We start from the raw sequence: 25,407 nt of genomic DNA, 5'->3' as shown, positions 1-25,407 counted from the left end.
TAACCAAGTAGAGGCGGATAGGTTGCCCCCGCACCGGCATTTTGATTGTGCTATTAATCTCATGCCGGACCGGATGCCACCTCCCGGGCGGTTGTATACCCTCTCCCGTGGGGAATCAGCGGCCATGTGGGCCTATGTTCAAGAAAATCTGGAGAAGGGATTCATCTGAGCATCGTCCTCCCCGGCGGGAGCCGGCTTTTTCTTTGTCAGTAAGAAAGACGGAACCCTCAGGCCTTGTATCGATTACCGGGCCCTGAACGCCATCACGATTAAGGACCGGTACCCGTTGCCCTTAATTCCAGCGTTGTTTGACAGACTCCAGGGAGCCCGGGTATTCACGAAGTTGGATCTGAGAGGAGCGTATAATCTGATACGGATTCGACGGGGTGATGAGTGGAAAACCGCGTTCAATACGCACGAGGGGCATTTCGAGTACTTGGTTATGCCCTTCGGACTATGTAATGCCCCGGCGGTTTTTCAAAAGTTTATCAACCACGTGTTTCATGATCTCCTCTACTCATTTGTGGTTGTCTACCTAGACAACATCCTGGTATTTTCCCGGTCTCCACAGGAACATGTGGACCATGTAACCGAGGTCCTCAGGCGCCTAAGGCAACACCGATTATATGCCAAGTTAAGCAAGTGCGTGTTTCACGAGGTAGTGGTGCCCTTCTTGGGCTATATTATCTCCGGGCATGGGTTCCAAATGGACCCGGACAAAGTGAAAGCGATTCGAGACTGGCCACAGCCGCAGAACTTGAAGGCCCTACAAAGATTCTTGGGCTTTGCCAACTATTATCGCCAGTTCATAGAGCACTACTCCCTGGTCACGGCGCCCTTGACTGCTCTCACCCGGAAGGGAGCGGATGTACAGCACTGGCCAGCCTCGGCGGTGGAGGCGTTTGTTGCTCTAAAGAGGGCTTTCCTGTCGGCTCCCATCCTCCGAAGTCCAGACCCGAGTAAACCTTTCGTGGTGGAGGTGGACGCTTCGGCCGTGGGGGCCGGGGCCATCTTCGCTCAAATCACATCCGCGGGGAAACGACTGCCGTGCTTCTTCTTCTCACGAAAGTTCTCCCCCGCCGAAAGGAACTACACTGTGGGGGATCGGGAGCTCCTGGCCCTCAAGTTGGCCCTGCAAGAATGGAGGCATCTGTTGGAGGGCGCCGAACATATTTTCACAGTAATAACCGACCACAAGAACCTGTTGTATCTTCAAGGGGCCAAGAGGTTCAATCCCCGACAGGCTCGGTGGTCCCTATTTTTTGCCCGATTCCAGTTTCGCCTAATGTTCCGGCCCGCAGAAAAGAACATTCTTGCCGACGCCCTCTCCCGGGCGTTCGAGGTCCCCGAGGAGCCTGAGGACTCGCAGCCCATGTTGAACCCGGAATGTCTGCCAGCCATGCCTACGGCCCTAGTACCTACCAGAACGCTGGTACCTCGCCAAGACCGAAGGAGAGCGATGCACTGGGCCCACTCGTCAGCGTTCGTGGGGCATTTTGGGTTCTATAAAACGTTGCACTTACTCGCACGACAATACCACTGGCCACGGATGGCACAGGATGTGCTTCAATTTGTGTCCTCCTGCCCCGTTTGCGCCCGGACCAAGTCAACGGTAGGGCGGCCGTGGGGGGGAACTCCAGCCCTTGCCGGTACCGCAAGGCCCCTGGGAGGAGCTCTCCATGGACTTCATCACCGATTTACCTCGCTCCCAGGGGCATACGGTCATTTGGGTGGTAGTGGACCGGTTCTCCAGAATGGCCCACTTCATTCCCCTGAAGGGACTGCCCTCAGCAGCCACGCTGGCCTCCTGCTTCGTCCAGCACATCTTCCGCCTGCATGGGCTCCCCGTACGGATCATTAGCGACCGGGGAACCCAATTCATCTTCCGGTTTTGGAAGGCGTTATGTGCCGCCTTAGGAGTCAAGGCCCATTTCTCGTCGGCCTACCATCCTCAGACTAACGGGATGGTGGAACGTATTAACCAAACCCTGAAGGGGTTCCTCCGAGCTTTTGTGAACAACCGCCAGGACAACTGGGTGGCACTCCTTCCTTGGGCAGAATTCGCCTACAATAATAGCCTACACTCAGCCTCCCAGCAGTCTCCATTCTCTGTGGTGTTCGGCCGGCACCCCCGGCTACCTCCTCGGAACTAGATATTCCTCAGGTACAGCAGGTCCTGAATAGTATGCAGGACACCTGGAAGGTGGTCCGCGAGCAGCTGCGGAGGGCGGCTGCCAAGTACAAACTATACGCGGACCGCCGCCAACGCCCCGCTCCTGTATTCCAACCAGGGCAGAGGTCTGTCTGGCTAAGCACCAAGCACCTGCGGCTCCGGCTGCCGTCTCGACGGCTAGCGCCACGCTTCATCGGACCCTTCTCCATTCAGGAGCGGATTGGAACTGTCACCTACCGGCTTCGCCTATCCCGGTCTCTGCGGGTACACAATGCATTCCACGTGTCCCTCCTGAAACCATTTCAGAAGTCCCGCTGGCATCCACGAGGGGAGGCATCAGTGATTCCGGATTCTGAACCAGATCCTGAGTTTGAGGTTCAGGAAATTGTAGACTCCAAGTGGAAAAAAGGGAGACTGTATTACCTCATCTCTTGGAAACACTTTGGCCCAGAGGATAACTCATGGGAGCCGGATTCCAATGTACACGCTCCGGACCTCGTACAGGAATTTCATCTACGCTATCCACAGAAACCCGGTCCCCGGGCAGGAAGGGGGTCTTCCAGGGGGGATACTGTCCCGTCTTCCGCCGGGACCAACGCCCTTGCTCGCCACTGGCGCCGGTGGACCGTGGGACCCGGGGCCGCCAGGGATGGCCGGCCTTCGCCGCGGGGCCTCCGGTGGCCAGCCATCGCCAACCAGAAGGGAAAGGCGGCCATTACCTTAGTCCAGCGGCAGAAGATCGCCGGTTGTTCCTGCCGGTGGCCAGCCTTCCAGTTCCGCTAGGGACCCCCTGCAACATGGCGCCGGCAGTGGATAGCTGGCGTCTCTTCCGGTTGCGGGGCCAAGCAGGGGAAGCGGTGGCTGGCGTCATCTTGGATTGGATACGGAAGGGCTCATCCGCAGGAAGCACCAGCTGGGGCCTCACGCTAATGGGAAGGCCTACTTAAGGAGCACCACTCCTCTTGGCCAGTGCTTCGGCTTCTCGTTCCTGAGAGCTCCGCATCGTTGGATGGAACTCTGTACCTTGCTATCAGACACTGCCTGTCTCGACCACTGCCTGCTACTGACTCTCCTGGACCGCTGCCTGTCTCGACCACTGCCTGCTACTGACTCTCCTTGTTCGCTGTCTGCTTCTTCCAGAAGCCTGTCCACCCCCTGTTCCCGAAGCCCTGTAGGCTGCCCGCACCTGGAGGCTCAACTTCCGGGGAACGGCGGCCTTCCCAGGCGAAGAGTGGGGGTGGGTCGGCTGTCCTCTGGAGGAGGGGTTTACTCCGCCGTCTCCGGCCGGATCCAAGAGCTCACACCCGGAATCTGCTCAACCTTTGGCGGAGCAAGACAGTCCTCCATCTTACACAGTACCTCCGCAACCCGGAGGCGATTCGATACTCGTGGGGTCATGGCATTCTGAGGCCTCGGAATTTCCTAGACCCTCAGCGCTTGTAGGAGGACCCATGAGTACTTCAACCCTGGGTAAAAAGACATCAATGCAGGACTCTTTACGAGATACTGCTTCTACTGCCCAGGAGATCGGGACCATGTGTACCGGAGGATTAATGAGACCTGCAGTGGTGACTATGAATACATTATGGGATGCCATTCAGGGCGTGAACAATATCTTGCTTTTGATGAATACTTCAGTTAAGGGTGAAATAACTGATTTTAAAAAATCTAATCAGATATTGTCCGATCAAATTCAAGAGCAGAGTATTAAAACTTTGAAAATAGAAGGAGAATTGAGAAATTACAAAATCTTACAGAGGCTTTAATTAAAGAAAGATAAATCCAAGAAAGAAAGTTAGAATTCCTTGAAAATAATGGATGCAGGAACAACTTGAGATTTTTGAACTTTCCAAAATCTCCTTTGATAAATGCTTTGGATATGCTTAAGAAACCCAATATATAACAGGAATACCTGGATTATCTAAAGATAAACCTCAAGCTGATCCTCCTACTAATTTAAATCTTCTCTTGAACTTATTTCTGAAAGAACGACACTATTGGTAACATTTGCACTTGAGCCTGATTGAAATAACATTCTTCGGTCATATCTCAGGCATATTAGTGACTCTTTCTTGAGACAAAAGATACAAGTTTTCCCCGATTTGGCACGAGCCACTCAAAAGAAAAGAAAAGAATTCTTGACATAAAAGTAAAAAAAAAATAAAGAAACATTGGGTGACAGGTAAGGGAAACAATAAGATTTTAAATCTGTGGTGTATTAAATATTGGGTTGAATTCTTCCATCAGCAATAATCAATTTTACCAGGTATGTTTTTAGCATTTTACGAAATGAGTATTCTTTTTAGTGCCGTAGTTGTTTAGGTAGTGAGTTCCAGCTTGGTACATTGATATGAGAAACCAGCAGTATGAGTCTTTTTATATTTAATTTCATTACATTGTAGGTAATATAAGGCAAGGGGGTCTCTGGAAGACTTATTAATATTTCTTGTCGACAGCTCAATAAGGTTTTGCATATATGATGGAGACAAACCATAAATTATTTGGTAGACAAATGTACATAACTTTAATGTGAAACATGCATTAATTGGAAGCCCAAGTAGTTTTAATAACAATGGGGTTGCTTTAGAGTAGCGGGGAACTCTTAAGTACTAGATGGGCAGACTGTAATTTTTTGATTAGAGAAGTTTTTAGTCCAGCACAAATGGCATTACAATAGTCGAATTTGGATAGTACTAGTGATTGGGTAAGGGATCTGAAGAACGAGTTAGAAAGTATGGTCTTAATCTTTTTAATTTCCACAGTGAATTGAAGATGTTGGACACTACTTTAGTTACCTGTGGCTCGTATAATAGTTGTTGGTTGATTGGTCTCCAGTGCGTCTAATGTGTTATCAATGGTAAAATGATTGGAATTAAATGGTTGATAAGGATTTGTTATGATTAAGAATTTAGTTCTTATCTCTGTTAAATTTAAGTTTTAAGTTATTGGACCAGGATTCCATTATGCTATCTTACATTTCTGGGGCTCTTCTCTCCATCTCCACTTCAGCTATCACAGAAACCTTCTCTGTTGCTGCCTCCAAATGCTGTGTGAGTAATTTCATGTCATTTCAGTTCACATTTTCTTTTGAAAGATTTATCATATTTAGAAAACGTATATGATTTATGTCCTATGTGAGCCATTTTACCCAATTGCAAGTTCCTTTTCTGACTGAAACTTTTATCAAATAGTGGAGAGCTGTCACAACACCAACCCAGTAAAGTGGGGTCATTTTATTACAATAATCAAAGGACCCCATGTGAGTCATTTCATGCCACTGCAAATTGCTTTTGTGACTGAAATGTACATCACATTCAAAAACATTTAGTTTGTCTCATATGAATCGCTATATGACATTGCAGCTCAGCATTGCTTCTGAAATATCTGAGTAAGAATTGATACAAAAGAAACTATTCAAATAAATCATTTAATGCATTACAAATGGTCTTTTACACTGAAACCTTTACCACATTCAGAGTATTTAAATTGGTTTTCTCCCATATGAGTCACTATGTGGCTCATTTTCAAAGCACTTAGACTTACAAACTTCCGGAACTTTGTAAGTCTAACTGCTTTGAAAATATACCTCTATATATCATTGCAGCTGGGCTTCACTTCTAAAACATTTATGACATTCTGAATATTTAACTGGTTTATTGTATGTCTTTTCATGCCATTGCAGCTCAGCCTTACTTTTGAAACATTTATGACATTCTGAACATTTAAATTGTTTCTATCCTGTGTGACTCATTTTATGCAGCTACAGTTTCCTTTCTGACTGAAACTAGTGTCACACTCAGAATATTTAAATGGTTTGTCTCCTGTATGAATCCTTTTATGCCGTTGCAGGTCAGACTTCCTTTTGAAACATTTATGACATTCTGAACAATTAAATGGTTTCTCCCCTGTATGAATCACTTCATGCCTTTGCAGCTCACACTTACTTTTAAAGCATTTATCACATTGACCACACTTAAAAGGTTTCTCTCCAGTATGAGTCATTTCATGCACTTTCAGGTGGGCTTCCCTTTTGAAACATTTATCACATTCTGAACATTTAAATGGTTTATGTCCTGTGTGAGCCATTTTATGCAGTTGCAGGTTCTTTTTCTGAGAGAAACCTTTATCACATTCTAAACATTTAAAGGGTTTTTCCCCTGCGTGAATTTTTTCATGCACTTTCAGCTCATACTTGCTTTTGAAACATTTATCACATTGAGAACATTTAAAAGGTTTCTCTCCAGTATGGGACATTTCATGCCTTTTCAGCTCAGCCTTCCTTTTGAAGCTTTTATCGCATTTTGGACAGTTAAATGGTTTCTCTCTTGTATGAGTCAGTTCATGTTTCTTCAGCTCACACTTGCTTTTAAAACATTTTTCACATCCTAAACATTTAAATGGTGTTTCTCTTGTATGAGCCCTTTCATGCCATTTTAGCTCAGCCTTCTTTTTGAAGCATTTATCACATTCTGAACAGTTAAATGGTTTCTCCTTTGTATGTGACACTTCATGGCTTTGCAGCTCAAACTTCCTTTTGAAACATTTGTTACATTGAGAACACTTAAAAGGTTTTTCCCCAGTGTGATTCATTTGATGCAATTTCAGTGGGCCCTTCCGTTTGAAACATTTGTCACATTCTGAACAATTAAATGGTTTCTCTTCTGTGTGCATCACTTCATGGTTTTGCAGCTCACACTTGCTGTTGAAACGCTTATTACATTGACTACACTGAAAAGGTTTCTCTCCAGTATGAGTTAATCGATGCACTTTCAGTAGGGCCCTCCTTTTGAAACATTTATCACATTCTGGACAATTAAATGGTTTCTCTTCTGTATGAATCACTTCATGCCTTTGCAGCTCACACTTACTTTTAAAGCATTTATCACATTGAGGACACTTAAAAGGTTTCTCTCCAGTATGGGTCATTTGATGGAGTTTCAACGAGCTCTTCCTTTCGAAACATTTATTACATTCTGAACACTTGAATGGTTTCACTCCTGTATGAATCACTTCATGCCTTTGCAGCTCACACTTACTTTTAAAGCATTTATCACATTGACCACACTTAAAAGGTTTCTCTCCAGTATGAGTCATTTCATGCACTTTCAGCTGGGCTTCCATTTTGAAACATTTATCACATTCTGAACAGTTAAAAGGGTTGTGTCCTATGTGGGCTATTTTATGCCTTAGCAGGCTCCATTTAGAATATCTAAAGGGTTTGTGTCCTGTGTGAACCATTTTATGCAGTTGTAGGTTCCTTTTCTCACTGAAATATTTATCACATTCAGAACTTTTAAATGGATTTTCAGAGGCTTCAGAGCATCCAGATGGGTTTGTTTCGTGCATACCTTGACACTCATAAACCTCAGTCTTAAGCCTGTTTATATGGGGCTCAATAAAATTTGAGTCAATGGTAACGGTTTGCCAAGTATCAGCACTTTTAAAATGTCTCTCACCTTCCAGTTTTCCAGGTTGTACATGTTTTGGGCAGTAGCTGCAATTTCTCTCTTCTCTGTTTGATCTTTCTCCTTTCTGGGCTATTGCTTTCACACTGGTTGGTATTATGCTCTTGATACCTCCCTCACAGTCATCTGAGGGATCTGTGCTGTCGCTGGAGGGATCGTTCTGTTTCCATTCCTCTATCTGCTGCTCATAGCACATTCTTATTCTTTTACTATTATTCCTAAATTCATCATCTGTTGGATAAAAAAAAATAAGAGTATAATCCTTAATTTTACAGTTATGGAAAAGGACATATTTGAGACAGGTGGGAGCGAGGAGGCGGCATTCCTGCCCTCAACAAACCCACTGAACCACCTGGGATAGAGATAGATCTTGGGGAGGGAAAGAGGGGACCTTTGTCAGGACGGAAGGGGATCAGGGGGAAGATTTTTTTTTTTTTTTTTAAATTTGAAACAGAGTCCTGTGTGAACCAGCCTTCACCCACATAACCCCAAGTTCTTCCCTAACTTGCCTATATTTTTTGTAAGTGGCCTGAATATCGAGAGTTAGGTGGCCTCAGAGGATTTAAGTGGCAGTCTCTCCTTTCTACCTGTTAGCCCACCTTAAGATCATCAAATACAATCACCCCTAAGTTCCACTCTTCTTTCATACAAACAAGTACTTTGCCCCCTATACTAAGAAGAACTAAAGACACAAGTCAGAAGACTTGAACAGGCATGGAACAAGAAAAAAGACGACCCAACACTCAATGCCTGGAAACAATTCATAGAAAATACAAATACACTATCAGACAGACTAAAAGAACATATTATAAAACTAAAATCGGTCCAGGCTACAAGGATACACATAAACTCTTTCAACTTGTAAACAACCTACTAAATACCACGCCGGTTACCTCCAACAACACAGACACCCCATCAGCAAACAACCTAGCCAACTACTTCAAAGAGAAAATCATAAAACTACGTGCTACTATACCCAGCAACACAATCGATTATGCTAACCTCCTTGAGTGCCTAGACCCAATACATAGGGAATACCCAGCAGACCGATCATGGACCAACTTTGATGCGCTATCGACCGAAAATATCTCCCAATTACTCAAAAGATACGCCAAATCGCACTGCAAACTAGACATTTGTTCTAGCAACCTGATAAGAAGCGCCCCCCAACAATTTATAAAAGACCTCACGAAACACTTGAATTACATGCTACAAAATAGTCTTTTCCCAAAGGATAAAGGAAATATTTTACTGACTCCACTACCTAAAGACACGAAGAAAAGCACAAATGACCTAACCAACTACCGCCCAGTAGCATCTATCCCGTTAATAACCAAACTCATGGAAGGTGCAGTGACGAAACAACTCACAAACTACCTAAATAAATACTCAATCTTACACGAATCTCAATCAGGATTTCGAGCGAACTACAGCACTGAAACAGTACTAGTTACCCTAATGAACAAATTTAAACAAACAATTGCAACTGGCAATAACATACTTCTTCTACAATTTGATATGTCCAGTGCCTTCGACATGGTCAACCACGGAATACTACTACATATCCTGGAATACTTTGGAGTTGGAGGTAATGTTCTTAACTGGTTTAGAGGATTCCTGACAACCAGATCATACCAAGTAACAACTAATATGGCAACATCAGACCCATGGATACCTGAATATGGAGTCCCCCAAGGATCCCCTCTCTCACCAACCCTCTTTAACCTAATGATGATACCACTAGCCAAGCTATTAGACAATCAAAACCTTAACCCATACATATATGCAGATGATGTCACGATCTACATCCCATTCAAACAAGACCTAAAGGAAATCACCAACGAAATTAACCAAAGCTTCCAAATCATGCACTCTGGGCAGATGCATTCCAGCTAAAACTCAATGCGGAAAAAACACAATGTCTTATACTCACATCACAACACAATACAAAGAAATTCACCACCTTAACCACCCCTAACTTCTCCCTCCCCATTTCAAACAATCTGAAAATTCTAGGAGTTACCATCGATCGAAATCTCACACTTGAAAACCACATGAAGAACACAACGAAGAAGATGTTCCACTCCATGTGGAAACTCAAAAGAGTAAAACCTTTTTTCCCAAGGGCCATCTTTCGAATCCTAATACAATCCCCAGTACTAAGCCACCTGGACTACTGCAACTCACTCTACGCTGGCTGTAAAGAACAAACCGTCAAGAAACTCCAGACAGCCCAAAATACTGCAGCCAGACTCATATTCGGTAAAACAAAATATGAAAGTGCAAAACCCTTAAGAAAGAACCTACACTGGCTCCCACTGAAAGAACGCACCACGTTCAAGATATGCACGATTGTTCATAAAATCATTCATGGAGACGCCCCGACCTACATGCTAGATCTTGTGGAACCTCTCTCAACCTACACTTCCCCAGTTGCAAAGGGGTCAAATACAAGTTAACACATACGTCCAGCTTCTCCTACATAAGCACGAAGATGTGGAATGCACTACCAATCCACTTGAAAACAATCAATGAACTAAATAGCTTCCGCAAAGCCTTGAAAACCTCTCTCTTTAACAAAGCCTACCACGAAAATCCTTAATGAATAGAACACAACCCTTACGCTCCTTTATTCAGAATGTCTCACTGTATAACTGCATAACTGTATAACTGCATAACCTGACCCTCCTGTCTTGATTAACCCTTTGTAACACCAATTGTATTTCTTCTCTGTTACGGTAATGCCATAACAGATTTCTGTAAGCCACATTGAGCCTGCAAATAGGTGGGAAAATGTGGGATACAAGTGCAATAAATAAATAAAATAAAATAAATACTATACCATTCCCTTGGATTTTTGCTGCCCAAGTACATGACCCTGCTTTTTTGAGAATTAAATCTTAGTTGTCAACTTCTGGAACATTGTTCAAGCTTTGCTAGATCTCTCCTCATGCTATCTACATCCTCTGGGGTGTCTACCCTATTACAATGTCTTGTATCATCCGCAAAGAGACAAACCTTGGGCCAGTTTTGATGCCGTAACCAAAACCGAAATTCAGTCTACATCTAATGGAGAGCTTGAATGTTTGCTCACTCATGAAAATTTAGAGGGCCAAAGAAAGGATAATGCTAGCCAACGAGTAGAGAATGGCAGTAAAGCTGAAGCTGGCTTCCCAGAAAGCTGGGGCAATTTGCATGAAATGCTCCCTTGAACCCAGTAGCCGCCATTATTTCTAACACTTTCGTTTAAGACACACTGGGTTTCAATCCTCTTGGTGGCAGAGCTGGATGGATTTGCCTTCTTTCCATTACTGCAATGGAATCTATGTAGGATGCAAAGAACAAACCTTAAAGAAACTTCAGACCGCTCAAAACATGGCAGCTAGGTTTATGTTTGGAAAAACGCGATTTGAAAGTGCTAAACCCCTCCGCGAAAAATTACACTGGCTCCCAATCAAAGAATGCATTGCCTTCAAAATCTGCACCCTGGTTCACAAAATCATCTAAGGTGAAGCCCCTGGATACATGACAGACTTAATCGACTTACCAACCAGAAACACATCTGAATTAACACGAACATATGTAAATCTACACTACCCAAGCTGTAAAGGACTTAAATACAAATCTGTCTACGCATCCAGCTTTTCTTACATAAGCACACAACTGTAGACCGCGCTACCAAAAGCCTTGAAAACGATGTACGACCACCTAAACTTCCAGAAAATACTAAAAACCACCCTTTTTAAAAAGGCATACCCTACTGATCCAACTTAAATGCCTGATCTCGGCTACACAAGAAAACTAAAGCACATAAGGAACATAACACAACTCTTCCGCTCTATGATTCCTAATGTGGCTCTACCACATGAACTTTATCTTACCACAATGTAGCATGATATGAGTTTAATTGTCAGAGTTATTGATTTTGCTGGATCAGATACAAATAAAAAAAAATATATATACAGCTCCAAAGACTTCACTTCCCCCTGGAAACTACTGACAACAAAAACTAGCTGGGTGATTACCTAAGTCCATCAACACATCTCCAAAGATCACAGAGACTGGAGTTAACAAAAGACAGTGAAACTCCACCTATTCTCAGACAATGACTCAGACTGAAAAGCCCATCTAGCTATCTAATCTGACCAAAGAAGCCCACCTACCCTCTGTCTGAGTCTTTCTCTTGTAATCCTGTCAGATGCCTTATGGATGTGTACCTGTCACAGATGGTCAGACAAAGCCTCAAGGATGACCAGTTACTACAAAAGGGGCTTGAATTATCTAGCTGCTGGCTTCTGCCCTCTGGACACTTGGCTCATCGATTCCTGACTGGTCTCTCTCTCCCTTCCTGGGGATCTGCCTCCTCCCGGATTTCAAACACACTCTGACAAGACTTTCTCCAAGCTCCAGGCTCCAACAACTCTGCAAGAAAGACTTCTATTTCAGCAAGGACCTGCTTCATCACTCCAACCAGCTACCAGCAGACTCTATCAAAGTGAGTTACCATATCCAGCATAATTTACAATCCAGACTTGATATCTTGAAAAGCACATTTCCACTTGTGAAAGATTCTTAAAAACTGCCTCTCTCTTGTAACATTATTACATTACCTGTATTGTACATAAACCTTTTAAAGTTAAATATATGGTCTTTATGTTCTGAGCATGTCTTTAAACCTTGCAGTGCAGGTTAATGTAATTCAACAAATATAATATTTAATTCCCCCTTTTTCTTACATATTCTTATGCCTATCATATTACCTTATAGGTAATTGGTGGAGAATAGAAATATATTATTTTTACAACAACATCAAATTGTATTTGTTCACACCGGAGTCTGCAAACGCCTCTCCGTACTATGTAAGCCACATTGAGCTTACAAATAGGTGGGAAAATGTGGGATACAAATGTAACAAATAAATAAAATTATGCTGATTTTATTGTACAGTGGCCTTATATTCCTTACAGTGGCTTCCCATCACTGCAGACTTTAGGGCCCCTTTATTAAAGTGTGTTAAGCAGTTAACATGCAAATTAGTGTGCACTGTTTCCACAGGGAGCTAATTCACACATTAAATACATGTTGTGTTAAGGGGCAGATTGTGGGGAGAGAATGAATGCAAAGTGCAGTCAATACAGAGAACTTACCGCACACTGTCCCTTGTCCAGTTACTGCAAGTGTACTCACTTAATCCTCAAGAGGAGACATTAACCCCTCCTAATTATATAAACATCCCCAAAATTTGCATGAGCAAATTTGTACGAGCATGCGATTTAGTGGAATAACAAGCCAATTAGTGAGAATAATTGTCTTTTTAATAATTGGCACTAATTAGATTTAATTGGCATTTATGTGTGTAAATTAATTTTACATGCAACCCAAAAAAGGGGGACGCAGAAATAGGAGGATCATGGGCATTTCGGGGTGTGGTTTTTAGTTACATGTGAAATTGCAGCTATGCACATAAATTTAGGCGTGTGCATTTGCACGTTTTTGTTGGTGCAAATGGCAGCACGTATATTTACAAGTGACTACTGCGCATAAATGCAATTCTATAAACCGCGCCCAACTTTTAAGTATGGCTTACAGAAAAGCGCTTTTTCGGAAGTGATTTTCTAGACGCTATATATAGAATCTAGCCCTAAGTGCATCTGACCTAATTGCAAACAGTCTTCATGTGTTGTAAAGAAATATTCAGTATGCTGTATTTGTTCTATCTTTCATTTTGAGCTCATAAGACACTTTTATAAATATGAATAATAAATAAAAAGTAAATTTTATATTTACCTGTTATAGATGGGTGAATCTGTTCAGATGTCTCGGATTCAGGATGATCCGTAAAGGGAAGATCTTCCTCTTGTTTAACACTCAGTGAAAACACAGAAGTTACAACTGGAAAGCCTGTGATGAGAAAATAAACATGTCTAGGAGTGTTCGGTAAGCCCTGAAAATCTTATATTAAAAAACAGATTTTAAGCTTCCACGTCTTTGATGCTGATGACCCATCTCCTGTGATCTGAAAATGCAACGTCCTTTAACTGCAAAACATTCAATTACTCATGCTGGGGTCGTTCATGTTTTCATTTCCTCTAGCTCAGTGTTGTGCAAAATATTTATTGGGGGTTCAAAGATCTATTTTTGTACAGCGTACACTGGCTTCTTTATTTGAATTAATGTTGCCTTCATATATATTTTTATGTGCTATTTCGAGATTGACCCCTGACACCAGCACGCTGCCACTGAAACATGGCCTGTGTCAGATCCTCGAATAAAGCACATTTCTTTGGTCTTATCTTGAAAGTCCTTTGTGCTGTTTCTTTCATTCTTTGTACTTTGATGCTCTCTATTGTATGCTCCGGCCAATATGAACCATTTTGTGACTTTATATAGTTCTTGAAGAGATTTGCTTTCTTTAGATGACATTCAGTTTCAACTTCCATCATTAATGACATGTTTTTATGCGATACAAGGAAGAGGATGATTCCATGACAGGGTCCAGTTAGACTGAAATTGTCACTGACTAAATTACGTCAACCTTTTTATAAGATCTTTAGAAATACCTTGAAAATATGGCTGTATGGTCAGACCATATGAACTATTTATGAAGTATAAGGTCAAATTTTATGAGGTTTGGAATTAGTTGCCAATTGAATTTATTATTTTATTTGTAATATTATGATGACTGAGTTTGTATTACTGTACAATGTTGTAATCTGTGTTTAAGGTTTAGGCAGAATAGAAGTACTGAATTTAAAGGGGGGGTGTCTGAACCGGTCTCTCTCCTCCTGTCTGGCTTATGCATATTCCAGGCCTTGAGGGGGTGTAAACACAGCCTTTCTCTACTCTACTCTTGGTGTACCTGTTTTTCTAAATCCCTTATATACAGAGCTATGTGACTAATGCTAATGATATAATGAGAATCACATGAAGCTGAAAAGATTGGGGACAGCTGTTTTGCAGTGGGTGTGAGTGTGGGCCCAGCCCCTACCCCAAGAAGCTTGGCAAATGATTTGATTGGAACCTCATCTTGCTCACGTTTCTGCTGCAATGTCAATTTTTCGAGAATTACTAGATATGTCCCATTGAGTATTGTTAGACAATCTTTTCCTGCACTGTGATGTGCCAATGATCTAAGAGTGCGACACATCAACTCCTTAATGATCTAAATATCCTGGAATCTGGCTAGAACATTTTGTGGCCCACTGCATGCTGCTATACTTTATCTCTTAGACTTATGGGGGCAGTATGGCCATGTTCTGAGGATTTACTCCAAGCCCTCTGGTATCACATCTGTATATGCATCATACATTCACATACTCCATAGTTTACAGCAGTGTTTTCCCAACCTGGTGCTGGAGGAACCCCAGCAGAGCAAGTTGTCAGGATATCTACCAAGAATAATATTCAAAGAGACTGACATGCAGTACAGGAAAGATGTGCAAACGTCATAGGAATATTCATAGTGGTTATTCTGCAACCTGACTGGCTGGCATGCAGCTCATGGCGGGTTTCCTGACCCTGTGCTGTGATTAGTGGTAGAGTGGCAGGGCCCTGGGCCCCTAGGCAAGGAGGATCATGCCCCCCCATCCAAGCTCCTACATCAATCCCTCCTTCCCTCCCAATCCAAACATTTTCCTGCTCTCAAGCCTTTTCCTTCCCCTTCCCAACACACACACACACACTCACCATCTCTCCCTAACATTGTCTCCCTCCCACAGATGCATCATTTCCATCTTTCCCTCCCCCTGGAGACACCATCTCTCTCTCACTCCCTTCCCCAGGTCAAACAACTCTCCCTCCACCAAATTCCCACATTGTCCAGGCCTTGCACTCCAGCCAAATGACACCCCCTCCCCATCTGTACCGTGGACGTGCCATGCCTGATCCTCCCAACCTTTCCAGCAGGATTCACACATGGAGATGGTGGGGTTACTAATAGACAATCACTACCGACCCCCCATGCAACACTAAGCACTAGAGTCTGAACAATGATTGTATGCTCTGTGCGTTCCCACAGACACTCTGATAATGTCAACATGGAACCACACTGCATGTCCCAGTGATGAAGTGGTGCTGTATAGAGACGAAACAAAGCATGATCATGTACAGAGAACAATGTGGGAACGCATTAAGAGAGAGAAATGTGTAGGGGACATACTGGCACAAAATGCATGCCGTGTACATGCAAAGATTACGTCCTGTAGACTTAGACATAGACGAGGTAGTGACAGAGTGTGTGGAAATCTCCTGCAGCTGGCAACCTACACAGTTCCTGTCTTCCCTATACCTGGCCTAGTTTACTTGAAGTACCTGTGTGACCTAAGAGAATGAAGATGGAGGACGTATTAAAAAGGTAATGTGCAGAAGTCACTTGACGCTATGACCAGGAGCAGCAGCTAAAAATCTCTGCTCCTGCCACCTCCCCATAAAACCCGTCATTTGTGAATTATATTCTATGGAATTTCAACTTTAGAGAGTGACTTGGACGATCAGAAGGCAGATTTTATTCTCTGGAACCAGTGAGGAGTACAGTATGGCAACAAAAAGTCTCCGCAAGGAGAGACAACCAAAAGCTGAGTGCAGACAAAATGGCGGCGCCGGCCAGCCCATCGAGCTCAACGGTCGGCTCCGCGTGGGTGGCGGAGGTAACCACTGAAGCGATTGGGCAGCTGAAAAGCATACTGGATAATCGATTAAGCCCGATAGATACGAAATTAGAACAGTTTCAGGGGAACTTAGAGCGTATTGCAGCTGATTTGGCGGCGTATCGCCATCGTACTGGAGAATTGGAGAACAGAATGACAAAAGCAGAGGATCTGCAAGTGAGAATGCATAAAACAAGTGCAGCTTATGAAGAGAAACTGGAGAATCTAGGAAACAGACCACGTAGGAACAACCTGAGCTTCGTAAGCCTGCCGGAGTCGGTGGAAGAGAGGGATCTCCGGGGGTTCCTGGAGTGGTGGTTGTCACAGCAGCTCCCGTTGCCAGCCCACAGGGGCTCGTTGATGGTGGAGAGAGCCCACAGGATCGGCTTTCGTCAAAAGGGATTGAACGGACCTAGAGTGGTGATTTGCCGACTTCTCAACTTTGCTCACAAAACGGCTATACTACAAGCGCTGCGAGGCGGTGGAGGCTTGAAACATGAAGATCAAAAAGTTCTGTGCTTCCAGGATTACTCAGCCGCAGTTGCGGCGCAACACCGGGCATTTTCACCCACATGTTCCCAGCTCTACAACAGGAAGGTTAAGTTTGCCTTGTTATATCCAGCTAAACTACGCGTGATTCACCAAGGACAAACAACCCTTTTTTACCTACCTTGGAACAGGAAACTCTGGGCCCAGAAACTGACTTTGACTGTTGGGGCATGTGGATAATACACAATATACTATAGACCTTGGCCCTGCTAGCATGCTGAGATTCTTCGCTGGCTGAGGCTTTCTGCCTAAAGAGATCATGTCTTACTGGGCAATGCTACACGCAGCTCAAGAGAACAAAGTCATAGTTGGCTTCTGGAGACCTTTTCAAAGAGTGCTCTTTGTGGTGCAACTGCTTCATCGAGTTCCAGAGATCTAGCGTGGAGCCACTTGATAGTAATTATATCAGACTGTATACATCAGTTATATAATGTTTTGGAGTTTGGAGACTGAGTTGTGGGTGCGAATGGGTTCAGGGTTCATTTTTTTTTCACTCTCCCTGTAGCATAAGGGGGAGATTGGGCCAATAGGGCCGGTCGTTGCTGGGATGCTGCATGCTGGTATTGGGAATGTGTTGCTATGCCTTTACGTACGTGCGTTGCATGCTGTGTCACTGTAGCGCAGGTAACTCAGATAAATGGAACCCGAGGGGAGTGCATGGCATACGCAAGATAAGGTTTTTTTTGTTTTGTATGAGTGTGAAGGGGTGTTGGGGGTTAAAGGGTAAATAGATGTTGGGATGCTGACAAGGTATCAATAGAATATTTTGAAGTAAGTCTATGTATAATGGGGGAAAATGTGGGATACAAATGCAACAAATAAATAAATAATCTACGCATGGAGCTAGGGGTGGGGAGTGCATGGTTTGTTTGTTTTTAGTATGTGGTGTAGGATGAATGATTGTGGGTTGGCACCATTGTGGATTGGAGGGTTTGGTGGGGAAGGAGGCGTCGAATAGTGACTAGTTCCATGGGGAATTTTACATTGGGGGAGTTGGGAGCTGGGGGAGAGAGGGTTTCAGGGGAAGAAGGGAGGGTAGGGACAGCATGAAGGGGAAAATACAAATTGGAGAGTGCTGTCATACTTGCTTCCTAAAGGTAGATGCTCAGGTCAATCCTGTCCAAAGTAATAAGGCTGATGTGAAGGAAATCGAGGGGGACCATAGGCTGGGGCGGTCTCCCTTTACCTTTTTTATTTGGGTGTTGATGATTTTGCTCTTACATCTTTGGTTATGGTGAAGGTGGTTACTTGGAATGTGGGAGGTATTTCCTCCCCCATAAAGCGTTCAAAAATCCTGCAACACCTTCAGTGGATTAAGGCAGACATAGCCTTTTTGCAAGAGACACATCTACTTGAATGAGAACAAGATAAATTGGCCCAGTGGTAGGTTGGTGACTGTATAGGATCCCCAGCAGTGGGAAAGAAAGGGGGCGTAGTTATCCTGTTTAGGGAAGGTTTAGCCAATCAAATACAAAATATCAATATATATAAATGGCGAGTGTCGTACTCACTCGCAAATGCACAGTAGAGATCCTCTCTGCCCCGCCCCCGCGTCAATACGTGATGACGGGGGCGGAACAGAGAGGGTCTCTACTGCGCATTTGCGAGGGACACCGCCGTCGCTAACGCTCCCCCACCCGGAGTCGCCGCCGCCACCCACCTTCCACCCGGTCGAGCCCTTGCTCCGCTATTGAAACAGCGAAGGCACACAGCTCTGCTGAGCTGCCGTCGGCCTTCCTTCTCCTTCTCTGCCTGTGTCCCGCCCTCGACGACGTTACGTCACACGAGGGCGGGACACAGGCAGAGAAGAAGGAAGGCCACGAGAGCTGTGTGCTGCGTGCTCTCGCTGTTGCAATAGCGAAGTGAGGGCCCGACCGGGTGGAAGGTGGGTGGCGACGGCTCTGGGGGGGGGGGCGAACTCGGAGGGGGAGCGGCAGCGGCGAACTCGGCGGCGGGGGGAGCCTTTCAACCCCCCCCTTCCTATACTAGCCCGTTTTTACGGGCTCAACGGCTAGTTAAAAAAGATCCTGAGGAGGAGGAAGTGACGTCACGTACCCTGATGGCTGCTTGAGCTAGAAGCTCTGTCGTTTCCCCACCATTAATCAGTGATTTCAGCTTGCATCTGCTTTCCAATTGAGGCTTTTTTCCTTTACCGTCATTGCTATTGTATTGCTACACAGAAGGGGCCGTCTGGCGAGTGAGAATGTCGGCAGTAAGAAAGGAGAGTTTGTGGCACTGTCAAGTCATCCGGCAAGGCCCCGCGCCACCACGTTTCTCCAGCGCGGGCTTCGCGATCCGATTCTGACTCAGCGCGTTCGGCAGGGGAGGAGAGTGCTGCTACGTCTGAGCGGGGGCTCCCCAAAGCGCTGACTAAGTGCCTTAAAGACATTCGTGATGAGATTAAGCTATCTCGGAATGAGATATTGGAGCGTATTGAGGGGCTGAGCATGGACCTTAAGGAGCTGGGGGGACGTGTCGAGGAGCTGGAGGTTAGAATTGATGGGCATGACAATCTCCTTCAAGGGGCCAAGTCCTGGTTGGCTAAGCTATCTGCAGACTATGACGAATTACAGTACAAAATGGACGACCTTGAAAATTGTGGTCGGCGGAGTAATTGGCGTCTGCGGGATGTCCCTGAAGCGGGCGATAAAGAAGATGTTCCCACCATTGTGAAGGTGATCTGCGGGGCCTTGTTGGGCTCGGAGGAGGTGGTTATTGAGCGTGCTCATCGGGCTCTTGGTAAGGGCATAGATAATGAACCAAGAGATATCATAGCATGCTTTGCCTCCTTCTCGACTAAAGAGAAAGTTTTGCAGCAGGCTCGCCAGGTGAAATCTGTGGACTATAATGGGGCACAGATTACAGTGCTCCAGGACTTGTCCCAGTATACATTAACTAGGAGACGGTTAATGAAACCAGCTTTGGATGTTTTGCTGCAGAATAAGATCTCCTATCGCTGGGTGTTTCCGTTTGCTTTGTGCTTCACATCTGGGGGCAAATGGTATAGGATCTGCTCCTTAGCAGAGGTGTGGAAGATTCTACATGGTGCAGGACTGACTACGGCGGAAGCCCCACCAGCTGATAAATCTGCCACAGCGAGAGTCAAGCTTCAGCAATGGAAGCGTGTGGAGAGCAAAGCAAAGAAAGCTATAGTGGACACCTGAGCTGTACATGGGTCTGGGCATTGGCCCTGGTTCACAAAGTACTCTGTTTGTTCATCATGAACTCAAGTTTAGTATTATGCTTATGTCATATGCTAGTTAGAGGATCAATATGAGCTGGTTGTTTGTATATGGGCTAAGTGAGGTCTGGGGATTAAATAGGTTGAATGCTGGAGGTAGGGGTTTATATGTAGAAGGTGGGGGGGGGGGGGGACTGGGGGGTAGTTCAGGGGCTGTTGGGTGGGTGTTCTTCTAATAAGCCCAGGTGGGAATGGGGAGGTCCTCTATGCTGGGGGGGTCCTGGCACCTGGTGGTATTAAGGGGGGAAGAGGGAGGATAGAGGGGGAGAGGGATGGGTGTGTGTGTGGGGGGGGTTCTCCTCTTCTTGTCTCCTCTTGCCCTTCATCTCGTGTGGCTTGCTTGGGTCCAGGAAGCACACAGTTTATTGGCCTGAAGTATGATGTTTAAATGAGTGTAGATTTAAAGTTGTTGACATACAATGTTAAAGGCCTAAACTCTCCTCAAAAGCGTCAAAAGTTGTTCAAAGAACTGCAGTACCATAAACCTCATGTTATATTTTTACAGGAGACGCATTTAAAGAAGGCTCATGAAAAGTATTTATTTCATCATCATTATCCATATGTCTACTGTGCCTCTGCGGCTGAAGCACCGAGGAAACGGGGGGTTGCAATTTTGTTTCATAATTCTTGGCGAGTACAAGTGCTGAAGATTAGGCGAGACCCTGCGGGTAGGTTTTTGCTTCTACATGTTTTATTGAATGATTTAGCATTCACATTGGTTGCAGTTTATGCGCCCAATGAAGCGCAGGGGGGATTTTTTGATCGGCTTGGAAAAGTGGTTCAATCGGATCCCTATGGTAAATTGTTAATGGGAGGCGACTTCAACTCTTCTTTTGACCCATCTTTGGACAAGTCCAGGGTAGTGTCAGGGACTGATGTTACAAACTCCAAGGCATTAGTGAAGTTGGCCCAGGCCTTGGCCATTTCTGATGGGTGGCGTTTACATCACCCTAGGGTACGGGATTACTCTTTCTATTCTCACCCACATGATTCTTATTCTCGAATAGATTATTTGTTATTTGATGTTCAGTTGATCCAGGGGGGTTGATATTGGCTCTACGACTATTTCGGACCATTCTCCAGCTTGGGTCCAGTTGCTTTCTCTCTGTGCGGAGGAAAGGGATAGTAGGTGGACTTTGAACATGTCCCTGTTGAAGGAAGATGAGACTGTAGCAAAGTACCGAACAGTTTTGAGGGAATATTTAGATTTTAATTTGAATTCGGGCCCTTCTTTGGGGATTGTCTTGGACGCTTTAAAGGCTGTGACGCGCGGGTTCTTCTTAAAGGTTGCGAGCACGCGGGCTAGAGTGAGGAGGCAGGCAGTGTCGGACTGAATTTCCCAATTGTCTCAGTTGGAGGCCATTCATAAGTCCTCTCCTTCGATCAATGTCTTGAGGCAGATCCACTTGCTTCGGTTAAGATTAGATATTTATTCAGATCAGTTACTCTTTATTCAGAGGCAACAAAAACAGCTTCATTATTTCAATCATAATAAACCTGGTCGTTCTTTGGCCCTTAAATTGAGACAGCAACGATATGAATGCTCTATTTTGAGGACTGGAGATGGGAAATCGGCGACTAAGTCTTCCTTGATTCAACAGCGCTTTCAGTCCTTCTACCAGTCATTATATTCTGCGGGTTCAAAGATTCGACCAGATGCTATCAAGGCCTTCTTGGCAACTCAGAAACTCCCCTCTCTATCGGCAGAACAAAGTAGTTTCTGTAGAAATATACTGTCACTTGCTCTCAGTGAAATACAGGCCAATGGCTCAGGCAAAGAGCTAGGCCTGTAAAAATCAAAGATCACCTTTGACACAGTTACATATCACTGTGGCAAGTGCTGAAATGAGGTAATTGAGAGCTGGCAAGGGTGGGGGAAATCTACTCTATAAACAATAAGAAGACTGGCACCTGCGAGAAGTCATGAGCTAAGATGTTTTGATTAAAATGAAAGATAGTAGAGGGTCAGATGCAAGTAGAGGGAGGGGGAACTGAGGAGGGCAAAATGACCTGTGAAGTCATTCCTTCACAGATGTTGCTCTGAACATGTTTTGTTTATACTTAGAGCTTGGGAATATGTGAAGTCATTCTTATCAACTGATAAGAGCCAAGAGCTCTGGTGAGAAAGCTAGGGTCCATCAGGGGCGTATCTGAACTGCGGCGGTAGGGGGGGCCAGGGCCAGAGTGAGGGGGCACATTATAGCCCCCCCCGCCGCCATTACCGATCCCCCTCCCCCCAGCCGCTGCCATTGCCAATCTCCCCCCTCCGTTGTTGTCGCCTACCTTCGCTGGTGGGGGACCCCAACCCCCGCCAGCCGAGGTCCGCGTCCTCCTGCCGCTGCCGGCTGCCGTTAAAAGAATTCCATCAGCTGGCGGAGGACCCCCAACCCCCGCCAGCCAAGCCGAGTTCCTTTCATTTCTTCTTCCAGTAAAGCTGGCGCCGAAAGTTTCTTCTGAGTCTGACGTCTGAGTCTGACGTCCTGCACGTAGAACGTGCAGCGACGTCAGACTCAGAAGAAACTTTCGGCGCCAGCTTTACTGGAAGAAGAAATGAAAGGACCTCGGCTTGGCTGGCGGGGGTTGGGGGTCCCCCGCCAGCTGACGGAATTCTTTTAACGGCAGCCGGCAGCGGCAGGAGGACGCGGACCTCGGCTGGCGGGGGTTGGGGTCCCCCGCCAGCGAAGGTAGGCGACAACAACGGAGGGGGAGGGTTGGCAGCGGTAGGGGGGTCCAGGGCGAAATCTGCGGGGGCCCAGGCCCCTGAGGCCCCACGCAGATACGCCCCTGGGGTCCATTGAAATGAATAGGGTCAAAATAGTATAAAAAGGGGAGTCTGAAGGGTATTAGATCAGAAGACTTCAGAAGACTCCAGAAGGCTGGGGAGAGAGGACATGTCGTGAAGAGCTGTTCCACTATGTGAATGCCTGATTTGCCTGTTCTGCTATTGATGAGATTGTAATAAACTATCTTCTTATATCCCAGTGAGTCCTTCTGATTATGGAGCTTGTCAGTGCCCAGTCTATACTATTATATTTACTGAATACTGGGTTTCTTTCTAATTAAGGAGCCTGTTGCTGCTCTGTGTAAAACTGTCATGAGCAGATTCAAGGTTGGGGTAATTAAGTATTTGGAGGGAACATGGGATCCTTTACAGGATAGTAGAAAGCCTATGGCTTCCGCTGCGCAACAGAGGTGGCAGACCTAATTATTATTCATTTCTTAGATGGTATTATTACGGTGGAGAAAGTTGCTAAAGTTATAAAGGAGCTGCCTACCGGGAAGGCCCCTGGTTTAGATGACTTACCAAACAATTTTTATAGGACTTTTAGAGGGGAGCTCACTCCTCTTTTGGTGGAGATTCTTAATGGTATAAGGGGTGGGGAGGCTTTACCTCGTTCCATGTTGGAGGCATGGATAGCAGTGATCCCGAAGCCTGAGAAGGATAAGACCGAGTGCACTGTATACCATCCTATATCCATTCTTAATTCCGATGTCAAAATTCTAGCTAAGGTTCTTGCGAATCAGTTAGCGAAGGTACTTCTGAATCTAATCCATCCTGATCAGGTAGGGTTTGTTCCTCAGAGGCAGGCCAAGGACAATGTTCGTCGTATGATTAACGTATTACACCTAGCTAAAAAATCTAATGTCCCGCTGTGTCTCTTGGGGTAGATGCTGAAAAAGCGTTTGACCGTGTTCACTGGCCTTTTATGATTAAGGTTTTGGAGCGATTGGAATTTGGAGAGGAATTTAGGGGATGGACTCAGGCTCTTTATAATTCCCCTAGAGCCTGTGTCCGAATAAATGGGGGCAATTTACCTATGTTCCCTTTGTCCAGGGGTACTTGCCAAGGTTGCCCTCTCTCACCCATGCTCTTTGCTTTAGTTATGGAACCTCTGGCTATTGCTATTCGCTCTAATGTTAGCATCTCAGGGGTTGAGGTAGGAGGCCAGGAATACAAGCTGGCGATGTTTGCTGACAATATTTTACTTTCCTTAACTAAACTGCTACTTTCTATGCCTAACTTAAATAAGCTTTTAGATGAGTACTGTTCAGTCTCAGGATTTAAGCTTAACATGACCAAATCTGAGGCTATGGCCATTGGTCTTCCCGGTCCGATTTTAATGTCCTTAGAAAAGGCTTTTTCATTTCGTTGGGTCACCCGGGGCATTAAGTATCTGGAGATTTTTTTTAACTAAGAATTTTTCTGAACTTTTTTCGTCGAATTATCCCCCTCTCTTGCGGGAACTGTACAAGGACTTGGAAGCCTGGGGCTCTATTGAGCTATCAGGATTTGGTAGGATTACTACTTTGAAGATGAATGTGCTACCTCGCTTGCTGTATCTTTTTCATGCCCTTCCTCTTCGCCTGTCTTGTGATTTTATTTTGTGACTCCATAATCGCTTGTTTCGCTTTATCTGGTCCAATAAGAGGCCACGGCTTTCCCGAAAGGTGCTCTATCGGGACCAGAAAGAGGGTGGTTTGAGTGTACCGAATGTATTGTGGTATTACAAAGCAGTTCAGGCTTGAGCCACTATTGAATGGTTTCACGCAGGCCCCCACAAACGGTGGGTTGGTTTGGAACAGGTTTCTGCAGGAGCGTGCCCCCTTGCGGTCGTCTATGTGGCTCCCTCGGAGATATCGCTCCATCAGTAGAGACGTATGCCCTTCGATACTTACCACTTTTTACTACTGGGACAGATTATTTGCCAAGCCGGAATTGATTCTCTCGAGACTTATCCCGGTTACTAGAAACCCCCTTTTCCCACCTGGTCTTGAATCGGGGGCTTTTTCAGATTGGTATTCTAGGGGGTTGGAGAATTGGGGTCAATTTTTTGATGAGGGTGTACTTATTCCATTTGATAATTTAGTTGAAACATATGCTATTTCGCCCAGGGACTTTTATGCGGATACCCAAGTGAAGCACTTTTTTTCTTCAGCAGCTATAAGAGATAAGGTGACATGGGAGACTTATTTTCTGGAAGACTTGTGTGAAGACTCTAGAGGAATGCGGGGTCTCATCACTTGCCTCTATTCTTAACAGCGTAGGCAGGTGAAGTCTCCTGTTGAGCATCATTTATTTTGGCGTAGGGAGCTGGGTGTGACATTGGATGATGTTGAATGGAATTCTCTGGAACATGCCTTATCAAGAATATCTATTTCAGTCCCCTTTAAAGAAAACGCTGTTAAAGTTTTATATAGATGGTACTTGACGCCAGCACACCTTCATCACATGTTTCCACAAACATCTGCATTGTGTTGGAGGGAATGTGGGCAGAAGGGTACTATGGGTCACCTGTGGTGGTCATGTGTTAAGGTTCGAGCTTTCTGGAAGGC

The 25,407-nt window shown here is 45.1% G+C and overlaps 1 protein-coding gene across 1 annotated transcript in view; it reads right to left on the bottom strand.

Annotated features, from left to right (window-relative positions):
- LOC115481200 overlaps positions 1 to 25,407 on the bottom strand; it is a 177,498-nt gene that overhangs the window by 85,190 nt on the left and 66,901 nt on the right. The window contains exons 7-8 of the mRNA XM_030220328.1: positions 13,696 to 13,731; positions 13,426 to 13,539 (exon numbers count right to left, since the gene is read on the bottom strand). Of these exons, the coding sequence (XP_030076188.1) occupies positions 13,426 to 13,539; positions 13,696 to 13,731 (150 nt within the window). The remainder of the gene's footprint in view (positions 1 to 13,425; positions 13,540 to 13,695; positions 13,732 to 25,407) is intronic.

The sequence above is a fragment of the Microcaecilia unicolor genome, chromosome 1 (assembly GCF_901765095.1).
Source record: "Microcaecilia unicolor chromosome 1, aMicUni1.1, whole genome shotgun sequence".
In the NCBI taxonomy this organism is placed as follows: domain Eukaryota; kingdom Metazoa; phylum Chordata; class Amphibia; order Gymnophiona; family Siphonopidae; genus Microcaecilia; species Microcaecilia unicolor.
This window is presented reverse-complemented; position numbering and strand designations above follow the sequence as displayed.